Here is a 12070-nt window from a genome sequence, read left to right on the forward strand (position 1 = left end):
AATCCAAAGTCTCTAAATTTTTACTGAAATTAATAATAATTTTTTAAAAAAATAAAAGAGTCTCTTGTGTATTTTGATGCTTTTCATGTTCATATGTTGTTGTTGTTGATTGTCATTCAGTTAAGCATGATTCATAGTGACCCTATGAACAAAAGACCTGAAGCCTTTCTGTAAGTATCATCATTTGTCAAAGTTCATCAAGTTTCTAGAGGCATGTTGTTTAGAAAGTGGATGCCACTCCTGCTTCCAAACCTGTCTTAAACGAAGAGTTCCACCAAACATTGTCCACCATCGGTAACCATTATGGCATTTGACATCCCTATGGTGCAAGGTTCAGCATCACAACAAACCCAGGTTATCTCAGTACAGCATATTGACAGAAGAGTGCTGTACCACTTAGAAGAATGTTCCTCCAAAATATAATAACAATCAACTTCAAATACAAAGGCCCTCCCTGAAGTCTTGTTGACTCTAAACAAGAGGCAAAAATAAAAAACAAACAATATAGTATGTAACTTTTATGTGCCATTGAGTAACTTGCTATGTATAGTGACCCTATGTACAGCAGCTCTGAACTGTCCTGAGCCAGTATCACTAATTCTGACACATCAACCCCATTGCCCCAGATGCTATATCAATCCATCTCATCCAGGGTCTTCCTCTCCTGTGCTGTCCTCTCCACCCTTCTGAGCAGGATGTTTTTCTCCAAGGACCAGTCTCTCCTGACCACAAGCCCAAAGTATGTGAGACAGAACTTCAAAATCCGAGCCTCCAAGGAGAGATTGGTTTCACCTTCTCCAAAACAGACCCATTTGTTTTCTTAGCAGTCTATGATACGTCCAAGACTCTTCTCCAGCACCACAACTCGAAGGGATCTATTCTTCTTCTGCCATTGTTAGTCATTGTCCAGTTCTCTGAAGCATAACAAGTAGTTGAGAAGACCATGGCCTGGATTAGGCACACCTTTGTTCTAGATAGATACTGTTGCTCTTCAGCACTCTGGAGAGGTCCATGAGAGCAGATTTTCCCAATGCAATTCATCTTTTGATTTCCTGACTGCTGGTGCCGAGAGTGTTGACTGTGGAAGCAAAGCAAGCTGTAGTTGCTAACAACCTCATTCTTTTCTCTTCCTATCATGGTGCTTCCAATTGGCCCAGTATTGAGAATCTTTGTCTTCTTGATGTTGAGCTTCAATCCATCTTGAAGACTAAAGTCCTTGACCTTCTGCAGAAAGTGCTTTAGGTCTTTTTCAGTTTCAGCAAGCAAGGTTGTGCCATCTTCATATCATAGGTTGTTGATGAGTCTTCCTCCAATCTTGATGTCACACTCCTCCTCATAAAGCCCTGCTTCCCAAATGATCTGTTCTGCATCCAGATTGAAAAGTCATGGGGACAGGATGCAATCCCTACTCACTCCTTTCTTATTTTGAACCACGCAGTGTTTCCTTGCTCTGTTCTGATGATTGCTTCCTGGTCCAAATATAAGTTTCACATAAGCACAATCAAGAGTTCTGGGATTCCCCTTTTCCTCAAGGTTAGCCACAATTTGTTGCGATCCACACAGTCAAATGCCTTTGCATAGTCAATGAAACACAGATAGATATTCTTCTGGTATTCTCTGCTGTCTGCCAAAATCCGTCTGACACTGGCAATAATGTTTTTACCTACAATTTTAATCAATCAAAAAGTTAAAAGAAATATTTTTCCCCTTTAGAACCATCTGGTGAATGTGACAGACAATCCAGTTGAGCATTGCTAGTTCTGCTTAAAAACTTGCCTCTGAATACTTATTACAGATCCAACATTATCACATTTAAGACACTGGTCATCTAGTCTCAGTTCCCTTTGAGAATGCAGTTCTCATTCAGTTCCCTTTTACAGGCCATAGTAATTTAGGGAGAGAATGATATTGGCAACATAATTTTTTCCCCTTTAAATATTTTACAGAACTGTGAAACATTAATGTTTGGAGAAACAGACAAAAACATCTCAGATTAAAAGAGTGTATTCTGTTCATATCTCTCTTTTGTGTTTGTTGTTGGCTGAATTGCAAACTGTGCTTCTGCTTTTAAAAAAAGAAAGAGAAAACGATAATTGAAGCTGCTCACTTCTCTCTGGGAAGTGCTTATAAAAAGAAAAGTACATAAATAATGAGAATGGAAAAACGCTGAGTTTATCAATCCTTGAAACCAAAAAGACATAAATGAATTTCTCTCTTTATCGTATTGCTTCATACTAAGCAATCTCAATCCTCCTCATAAGTTTTTTTTTCATAAGATATGATGTCCAAGTCCTCATTTTCACCCCTGACTCATAGCGTAGTCACTAGTAACCAGAGTTAAACACGATATTCGTGTTGATCAGAGCGGAGATTTCTCTCTTCCTTACTCTATATTTATAATAGATGCTTCCCCCCAGTAACCATTGTGAAATCAGGGGACCCATGCTCTACAGGGCAACTGATTATGAAATACTAAGAGTAGAACTCTTCATTGACTTCCTCTAGTTCTACCCTTTAGATCTGACCTTTTGATCTATCTTATTCATCCATTTCTTCTAGATCTACCTTTTGATTTAACCTTTTGATCTATCTTTGGGGCCATTTTAAATCTTGTCTCTTTCAGATAGTGAAATCATTAAGTTCCTTGACACTGTTGTTCTTGTTTACTGTTGAGGTAGACCCTATCTATGTACAGCAGCTCTGAACCCTTACCTGTCCTGAGCCAAGTAAGATGAGGTAAGTAATTATGCTGGCTCTGAAAAGACGAGTAGACTCTATCTTTTAAGGCTTGTGTGAGGGGATTATGTGAGAAAAAGCTCAAAGTTCAGTAGTAACACTACCATCAATAAAATTATTACTACTATAAAACAAAGATATAACTTTAAAGATTAAAAATGTACCTGACTGAAGCCATGATATTTTCAGTGGACTCATGTACACATGAAAGAAGGACAATGAATTAGGAAGACAGAAGGAAAACAGATGTCTTTGAATTACACTGTTTGTGAAGAATATTGAACATACCGTGGATTGCTAGTAAAAGAAAGAAATCTGTGTTGGGAGAAGTGTAGCTTAGCGTTAGAAGTGCAGATATCACATACTTTGGACACATTATCAGGAAGGATAAATTCCTTGGGTTTGGTCCCCAGGAAGAACTAGTACTTATTAGAGGGGTAACAAGCAAGAGGAAGACCCTCAATGAAGTGACACAAGGACTACAACAATGTGCCCAAACTTAACAAAAATTGGACAATGGTACAGTTTCAGACCTTTCATTCTATTATACAGAAGGTCACTATGAATCAGAACTGAGTTGATGGTGCTTCATAACAACTAACAAGAATTCATGCAAATGTTGATTACAAATGGAATGCTGATACGATAAGGGAAGTGAGGCCAGTAATAAGGCCTCCTATTTATTTATTTTTTTTTCTATAATTATATTTTATTAATTTTCATAAACATTTAAAAACTCACTGGAGACCAGTTTGAAAGTCATCTATAGGAGCACTAGGGTGGAATGTTGATTCCCTAAGGGAAGTGAGGCCATGTGATAAGGCCTCCTATTTAAAAACCCATTTGGGCTTTGGGCCTGCGGCCCTCAGGCCTGATTTAGATTGGTATTTTGTCAAACATCCTTCTAGGTGGTATAGCACTTGTCTGTGCATTGCTGTACAGAGGTAACTCATGATTGCTGTGATGCTAAACACTGTGACACTGATGTGCCAAATGTGATAATGGTTACCCAACGTGGACAGAGTTTGGTGGAGCTTCCTGATTAAAACAAGCTTGGAAGCAGGAGTGGCATCCACTTCCGAAATGGCTTGCCTCCAGAAACTCTATGGACAGTGCTCAGGTCTTTCGTTCATAGGGTCACTATGAGTTATCTATGACTCAGGCACTTAACAACAACAACAATTCTTTCCAAATGTCTCCTATGTTTCAAGCATCAGGGAGAGTACTTTTTATGTGCCTTACTTAAACTACACAAATTTGTTCTTCATACCTATTGCAAGGCGTAATAAGTTCCAACTTGTGGTGGACCCTGCACACAACTGGACAAAAACCTGTGCCATCATCAAAATCGCAGCCGTGTTTCAGCCCTTTTTTCCCCCCAAACACTGTGTGCATTCATCTTGTTGAGGGTCTTCCTCACTTCCACTGACCCTCTGATTTTCTAAGCATGATGTCCTTTTCCAAGGGCCTGGCTTCTCCTGATAATAGGCCCAAAGTATGTGAGACGAAAACTTGCCATTCTTGCTTCGAAGCAGCATTCAGGCTGTATCACATTCAAGCAAGATTTGTTGGTTTGTTTTTTTTTTTCGGCAGCCCGTGAATGATATATATTCAATATTTTCCACCAATACCACAATTTAACAGCATTAATTATTTCTGGTATTCATTATTCATTGTCCAACTTTCATATCCATATGAGGTGATTAAAAAATGCCTAGGCTTAGGTCAAGTCCATATTAGTCCTCAAATGGCATCCTTACTCTTTAGCTCTTTAAAGGGGATCTGTGCAGCAGGTTTTCCCTGTGCGATCTGTTGTTTGATTTCTTGATTGCTGCTCTTTCATGGTTAGGAAGGTTGTCCTTGAAGAAACCAAGCCTCAGAGAGGTAAGTAGTTTGTCCAAGTCTCCTCAAACATGAGTAGCCAGACCCGCCTTTGAACTTGTCTGCTGGCTTTTAGAGCTATGTCAATGACAGATGGGGTCCCTTAGAGGAAGAGTGACCTTGATGGTTTGCCTGAGGGAACCATCATGGCAGGTGAGGCAGAGAGAGATGAACTCATTTCTAACCTATATACAGCAGATACGGGAAGTCTGCTTTGCTCAGGGACAGTCTGAAAGTGGGGAAGGTTATGATCTGACTTGGGTCTAGGGTTAGCCTTTCAGCTTCAGGGAGAACAGAAGACAGAAACAGGGCTCCACGGACCAGACTGGAGGCATAGAGACTATCTGAATAGCTGAGGTCAGAGCTGATGGGGTCTGGGCTCCAGTGGAGTTGGAGAATGAATGATGGGGTAGTGCTAGAAAGACGTGATGACTGAGAAACAGAAAGGTAGAAAGTGGTGCTGGCTCTTTCCTGAGGCAAGGAAGAGAGGGAGCAGTGAATGAGGCCAGCTATGCTGATAGACAATCATGTCTCATGACTTGGATCTACCATTTAGCCACTGTGTGACTCCAGGCAGGTAACTAGTCCTCTCTGATCACCTGTCAGGTTGGGCCTCCTCCGTCTGCCTGTGAAGACTTTGGCCCAGTGCCCATGCCTGGTCCTTGAAAATAATAACTGCCACCCCTTAGTTAGCCAATTTCCTTCTCTATCATCTCTGAACCATCTTCCAGGGCTTGGACTGACCCTGCACAACATCTGTGTGACTTACTTTAAAACCTTCTTTTTGGTAGCTCTGTGAGATACAGTCCAGGACACCTTTGTATTTGCTGAAATAAACTCCATCAGCCTGGAGTCGACTCTTTACAACATCCATAGGTGTTGCTGTCCCCCAAGAAATTGCTCCTGTAATAAAAAGAAGAGAGAGAGAAGCATGTGTCATAGGCTCAGCTCAGGATTAGCAGCTGGGAAAGGATGGAGCTTAACTTTCCTCTGTCACTTGCTGTTGGACTTGCCTAAGTCTCTTGCCTCCTCAAAACTCTGGGCTCCTGACTTGTACAATAATGAACAACTCATTGCTGTAGAGTCAAAACTGTGACCTTCTAGTGGGTTTTCAGAGGCTATAAATTGCATGCAAGGATATTGTCCTTCCTTCTCTCTGATAAGCTCCTATGGGGTGTAATTCCCTACTGTGAGGAACAAATGAAAGATGCACAAAGCCAATTAGCAAACAACTACAGCTCAATTAATGGCAGATTTGAGAAGCAGTTTTCACTGGTGAAACAGTAAGAAGCCCCACAAATCCTCTGTAGTACCATTCCTGGCACCAGGAAAGAGAGCTCAGGGTGAGGCCTGGGGCCTGAGGTTAACGGCTCTTCAGAGGCAGGATTTACCCTGAACACTCAAAAAAGCTAAGTAGACACAGATAGGCTGTTTGCCAAGCACAGGCCAGCCTAGACTGTAAAAAGAGCTGAGGGTAGGTCTTTGAACCTTTCCAAATACGTGAGAGGGAAGCCTTAGGAGCCTGTGCCACCGGGTCACCCTCACAGGACAAGCACAGGTGTCCTAGTGTGGAAATGTCTGTAGTTTTAATAGTCTCTAGGAAAACAGTATGGGTTATTGTGTAAACACAGAAATTGGCACATTCTTAGGTGGAGAGAACAAAAACAAACCGATGCCAAAGTCCAGGGCAGTTGGTTTTTTGAGTTTTGTAATTCCTGTCCAGGGGTTCCCATGGAAGACCTCCACCTGCCCTGGGCCCTCTGTCCATCACTACCTCTGCCCTTTGGACTCCTGCCCCTCAGGCTCCTAATGGGAGCTCCTCTGGACCTCGGTGCCCTTGTCTGCAGTGTAATAGACCACTTCCACAGGAGCTGGTCTGGCTGCTGCCCTGACCCCCAGCCCATAGGGGAGGACATGACAAATGACATCTGCCTGTCTGGCCACTCACACTTCCTCTCAGCAGACATGAGACTGGAGAGTCCACTCAGCCAACATACACTTATGAAGCTCTCCTCATGAATCAAGACCACACAAGCCTGAGAAAGGTGAGGCGGAGAGGGAATTCTGCTGCATGTGATGAAGAGGTGGGCCTTGCTCTGTGTTTGTCATGGATTTAAAGCATAGTTTATGACATGGAGGAGGAAGAAGAGATCTAACCATTTCAATTTTCTTCCTTCTAGTACATCTTTCCCATCAGCATCAAATTTGCAATAGGAACCTACTTAAAAAAAAATAAGCATGTCTTGACTTGTAGCCCCACTTCTAGCTGGAGCTCACCCCTGTTTCCCATCACAGCAAAATTCCACAGACATACACTTGGTATCTCCAATCCCTTTTATCTATTCTTACTTGATTCCATTCCCACTGGATTTCCTCATCCTTGTCTCCACCAAAATGGCATGTGTGGAAGTACCCTGTGGACTCCACATTCTAAATCCAATGGCCTTGCACCTGGGCCTCTCAGCAGGATTTGGCATGGAGCCCTTTCTATTCCTTCACATCCTTTCCTCACCCATCCTCTCCTACTTCCTTCCCGCCCACCTTCCTCCGTCCTTCCCCTCCTACCTCTCTGTCCACTCTCCACTGTGTACTCATTTGTTCCTTTGTGGGGTCTTGTCATCTGCCTTACCTCAAAAGCTGTCTTACCTCTTTAGGACCCCTGTGGGACTCGATTTTTGACCCTTTCTACCTCTCCCTCTCAGGTGGATTGATACGGTGACTGCTGCAATGGGCTCTTGTATGTCAGGAAGTGTGAGGATGGCACAGGATGGTACAAGGTTCAGATCTTTTGTTCATAGTGTCACTATGAGTTGTACTCAACTCAATGGCACTTGATGACAACAACAACAATAATAACAATAACACCTTTTCCTCTAGATGATCATGCTGGCAACTCCCGAGTCTATATTTCCAGCCCAGGCCCCAGTCTTGACTTCCGGGCTCCTACTCCCCACCCCCCAGCTCCCCTCGGTTGTCTGAGCATCATCTTAAATGAATGTGGCTTAAACTCCTTGCTCTCTGGCTTCTCTCTATGTTGTCACATCTCAGTTAATGGAAATGGACTCTTCCAGCTTCTCAAAAATTTGGAAAGTATTCTTGACTCTTTTTTCCCCTTTCAAATTTCACAGATAATCCTTTAGAAAATTCTGCTGATGCTACTTTCAAAATACCTCAACTGTTTTTCACCCTGTCTATAGACAGGTATCTTCTGGGCCGAAGCTCCCAATATCTCTTGGTGAGCTTTATAATAACTTTCTACTTGGGGTTCCTTGTTCACCTAATACTGATTCTCCTCACAGCATCCAGAGTAATCTTTTAACAAACATAAACCCTGAAATTACTCACTGACTAAAGTCCTTCTTTTACATAGAGTGGAAATCACCATCCTTGCAATGGTTTCCAGGTGTTCCATGGCCTCGCTCCCTGTTTCCTCTCTGACCTACTTTTCTACTCCTCCTCTCACAGGCTCTGTTGCAGGTGCACTGGACTCTTTGATGCAACTTGAATACACCAGACACTCCTCACCACAGGGCCTTTGTACATTGCTATTTCTGCTGCTTAGACATTCTTCAGGTTTGTGCACAAATGTTATTTCAGTGAGACTTCCACATAATGAGCAGATGAAGAAATAGATTTCATTTTTATTATGATCTAGATATATTCTCATTGTCATCAAGTCAGAACTGTTAAGTTTTCCAGGTTGTAAACTACACAAGGAGAGATTGCCCATCTTTCTCCCTTGAAGCCACTGGTGAATGAAACTGTCAGAAAGGTGATGTCTCTCTTAGCAGCATAACTTCCTAGAGTGTACGCCACAGAGCTCCCTTGATTATATATATAAGCTTTTTAAATTCTTACATCAATCCTACCACACAGCTAATAACATACTATTCACTTTACTGATGAGAAAACAAATGCACAGGGAGGTTAAGTAGCCAGCCCAACATCACAAAATAAATACATGTGGATCTGAACTTGGATCTTTTCGACTGAAAAACCCTGTCATCCCGTCTTCTTTTAACTGTGTGACTTTAGATCACTTATTTAATCTTTCTAAACATTTATACCTTTTTTTTGCACTAAAAGAGGGACAATTGGTCGCTACCTAATAACAAAATTCTCACAAAGTTTTATTGAAACAGGTATTCCATAAAGGTGAACCATGATAATAGATTTTCAAAGTTCAATAACACCTGGCACAAAAGTAAATGCTCAAAATATATCTACTGACTGAAAGTTGAGTCTGGAAAAGGACTTACTATATCCTGAACTCCAAGAGAAAGGCAGCGGGAGAAGAAGGAGGACCCTTCTTAGTCTTCAACGTGCCTGACAGGGCTGACACACAGTAGGAACTTAACAAAGAACTGCTAACTGAGTACCTGGATAGGTCCTGCTCTCCCCAGGGCTCAGAAGCTATGGCAGGCATCCCAGCTGTCCCACTGCAGTAGCTGGTGTAGCAATGGGGCTCCAGACACTGAGCACTGCTGTGCTTACCTGCCATGCCTCCCGCCAGCCACACAGCATAGGGGCTGGGGCCTGCAGAGGCCTCTGGTGTGATCCATTCATTCAGGAACACGTAGGGGATGAAGTAGAGGCAATAGCCTGGGACGTCCCTCAGCAGCATGGCGCTGGCACCCCGGTACAAGCCCGCCAGGCCCTCATTCCGCACAATGGTTGCCATGCAGTGCACAGGCCCGTGGTATGCTGGCTGCTCCCCTGGAACTTTCAAATGAAGATTGGCTGCAAAGACAGAGGAAAAAGGTATCAAGTGACCCAGGGAGCAAGAGGCTAGCCATTCCCTGGCCCTGGCCCCAGTTTCTGTCATTGATGGTTCTCACTCACGTAGTCCATTGGTTTTTTAGCATCCCCTTGACCTCTTTGGCAACTCATACCATCACTCTGAAATCGGCACAGGGATTCCTTGCCAATAGGCACAGTCAGATTGGAGCAAATCCTTGCCAGGTTGATAACGTACCAGTTGACTTAGGGTGCCTGCTGATTTCTAGCCAACTTTCACTACCATGCTGTAACCATCTCAGAGCAAACGTTGGCATACTGCAGAGGTGTCTTGCACCACACTAAAGCAAGTGTTGTAAAAAAGTGAATCACGCAAATAAAATGTTTCCTAGTGCACGTAAAAGGGAGCCTTGGTGGCTGGCAGAGTAGTCTGTTGGGAGCTGCACTAACCCAAAAGCCACACCTCTCTGGCAGTTCGAATCCACCAGCAGCTCCGTGGAAGAGAGATAGGCAATCTCCTCCTGCGTGATTAAGAGCCTCAGAAACCTCACTGGAGCGTCAGCTATGAGTCAGTTCTGATACAATGGCAATGCATTGAGTTGGGAGTGCATATAAAAGCAGCAGCCTTATGAGATATATATTCCAAGATTACCAAAACATAACACACAGTCCTCTTCTTTATTTTTCCTTCCACCCATTGGCAATGCTTTAACTCATGGACAGAGGTGCTTCCTTGTTCCAGTGCAGAAACAGCAGGCTCTTGTTTTTATGTCTGCTTAGTACAGTACTCTCCTACAGTACTGCTTGGAGGAGTAGTACAGCATGATGTAAAAGATCACCTTCGTTACTTGGCTGGATTTCCAGGCTCCCGAAACAGTCCCATGTGATCAGATGCAAACTTAGTTAGATTGAAGCACCAGCTCCATGACTCCATGAAGTCCCAACTGAAGATTTGGCCATAAAGTGCGACCTGTACTTTCACCCATCCCAGAAAGTAGGAGAGGTCCAGGGTAGGGTTTCTATTTGCCCAGGAAGTGCATCTGAACAAACGCCTCTCTCACGTGGCAGTGTGTGTGGGTCAAACCGTTGACCTTTTGGTTAGAAATTGAATGCTTAACCACCAGTGCAAGGAAAAGAGAACAAATCACAGTCACCCATGCTGGATCAAGCACTGCACTGCAGGAGGCTGGGTGTCAGTCACTTCTTCCTCAGTGTGTCCCAGGTCATGTGCTGGTGTGGTGGTCATTTCTCTGAATTCAGCATAAGATCACACTCTATGCCTATAAGCCCACTAGGAGGTGAGCAAGCACCCCATTCTCTCCCAAGCCTTTAACCACTCTGGTCATACATGTTAATGCATTATTTATTAAGCACAATTTGGGTCGTCCTGGGAAGTGATTCTGCCATTGGCCATAATAAATGTCATTATCTCCATCTGTACACTTGGCCTGCGACACATTCACATCTAGGGAACAATGACCTGCCATAAGAGTCACGGATTTCATGAATCAGCTCTGGGGATGGTGAGGCTTTCGAGAGTGACAGATTGAGGGGGAGTTTCCTGATAAAGCCTTACTTGTCTGGATGCGCAGATCTTAGAGAAACACCTGCCACACTTCAAACTGGCCTTGTCACCAAACCAAGAATATACTGTACTTGTTTCCTCCCATGGCATGCAATAAGGAAATTCTCCCTCTTTCTACCAGGTCAGTAACATAACAGTTTAGGGGGGTTTTATTGCTGGGGAATTGTCCATTTATTACAACGCAGGCAATATAATTGTCAGAATGACTACTATCACCAAATGCACTGACATCCTCTGGAAAGGGCATGAAAGCCTTCTTCTAGACCTTAATTTATAGAGTGAAGAGCTTTGAACTTTCAGCCCCAATACACTTACAAATTATTTTTCTTGAAAATAATTTCAAATTTGAAAAAAAAAATGGCAGAAAAAAAAGAGAACATTGTAAATCCTTGCCCCAGACACACTTACTGTTAGTATTGAACCCCGTTTTACTTTCCTGTGTGTTCTCACTTCCCCCAGCCTCTTCCTTCTCATCAGTTATATGTGTAACATAGAATTGACTGAGCAGATCTGCCCTTCAACCTGCCGGTAACAGTGACACGCTTCAGGAGGTAAGGTTTTTTTTTTTGGTTTTTTTTATTTTATTATTTGTATTTGTGCTTGTACCGTCAAATCAGATCTGACTGGTACAGGAGGAGATTGTCCCTCCTTCCCCCCTTCCCCGGCAGAGCATCTGGTGGATTCGAACCAAGGAGGTAAGGTTTTCATGAATCACCTGAGGGTAGGAATTAGTGAAGGTTTTCAGGAATTACTAATGGAAAGAATGTGTTCCAATAAAATTCTGCTTGTTGGATTGTGCAGATGGTGGAGAAACACTTGCCAAACCTTGAGCTAGTCTTCTTAAAGACAAGACCTGAACAAGCACGAAATCTGTGTATGTACGCTGATGTACGGTGGGGTTCCAGGGCAATGACACCGTTATCAGCTCTTATATAAGTTGAATACCTCAATTTTTTAAAATGTTTTCATTATTATTGTTTTTATTATAAATGTCTTCATAAATATGATCCGTATGTGCCTTTAGGGGCAAGGATGACAGTGATAACACGAGCAAATGATATGCTGCAACACTGTACGTAGTATACCATATTATAATGATAAGATGTACAGAGTGGATTATATTTGGGGTTG

At 42.8% G+C, this 12070-nt stretch overlaps 1 protein-coding gene across 1 annotated transcript in view; it reads right to left on the bottom strand.

Annotated features, from left to right (window-relative positions):
• SLC25A48 (solute carrier family 25, member 48) overlaps positions 1-12070 on the bottom strand; it is an 89842-nt gene that overhangs the window by 6416 nt on the left and 71356 nt on the right. Inside the window, exons 5-6 of the mRNA XM_006888138.1 lie at positions 9112-9357; positions 5387-5520 (exon numbers count right to left, since the gene is read on the bottom strand). Coding sequence (XP_006888200.1) covers positions 5387-5520; positions 9112-9357 — 380 coding nt within the window. The remainder of the gene's footprint in view (positions 1-5386; positions 5521-9111; positions 9358-12070) is intronic.

Source organism: Elephantulus edwardii, unplaced genomic scaffold, assembly GCF_000299155.1.
Source record: "Elephantulus edwardii isolate Elephantulus edwardi_28Jun2011 unplaced genomic scaffold, EleEdw1.0 scaffold00064, whole genome shotgun sequence".
NCBI lineage: Eukaryota > Metazoa > Chordata > Mammalia > Macroscelidea > Macroscelididae > Elephantulus > Elephantulus edwardii.